Here is a 518-nt window from a genome sequence, read left to right as displayed (position 1 = left end):
TCCCCTTAAGTAAATTGCTGAACACGCTTCGTTTGGAATTGAACTGACGTATGAAATGGTGACCTTAAGAACCTGGCCTTTGACAGGTAGCCAAACCAAGCCCACAGCCATCATGTCAATGCTGACTCCTGGTGGTCCTCTAGGGGATTTCTGAGACTAAAGTTTTAGGGGAGCCTTTCTTCCGTGGAGCACCTGGTGGGCTTGAACTGCTGATCTTGTGGTTAGCAGTGCAGCGCTTATCTGACATTGCAACGACTTTTAAAAAAAATCACAGGTTCCAAGGCAGCTTTGGGACCTTGCGTTGAAGGTGGCGTGATACTGATTCAGACTCTCCTGTCTCAGCTGCAGCAGTTACTCACGGACCTTCCCCACGACATGCTGGACGATGACCTCTCCTCCCCGGAGCTCCACTCGTCCGGTTGCAGCGACGCCGACGACGATGGCACGATGGGAGAGTAAGCCCCTCCGGACACGTTCCCTTTGCAACTCATAGATCTCCCAGTCTCTCTTTGGTGGTT

At 51.9% G+C, this 518-nt stretch overlaps 1 protein-coding gene across 1 annotated transcript in view; it reads left to right on the top strand.

The window, feature by feature from the left end:
- Positions 1-375: 375 nt before the first annotated feature.
- Positions 376-518, top strand: part of CEP152 (centrosomal protein 152) — a 70,974-nt gene continuing 70,831 nt past the window's right edge. Inside the window, exon 1 of the mRNA XM_045286463.1 lies at positions 376-455. Within this exon, the coding sequence (XP_045142398.1) occupies positions 376-455 (80 nt within the window). The remainder of the gene's footprint in view (positions 456-518) is intronic.

This window comes from Echinops telfairi, unplaced genomic scaffold (genome assembly GCF_000313985.2).
Source record: "Echinops telfairi isolate 266 unplaced genomic scaffold, ASM31398v2 ScPeMD7_8;HRSCAF=38, whole genome shotgun sequence".
Classification (NCBI taxonomy): Eukaryota; Metazoa; Chordata; class Mammalia; order Afrosoricida; family Tenrecidae; genus Echinops; species Echinops telfairi.
The sequence above is the reverse complement of the archived record's forward strand: the minus strand, read 5'-3'. Positions and strand labels throughout refer to the sequence as shown.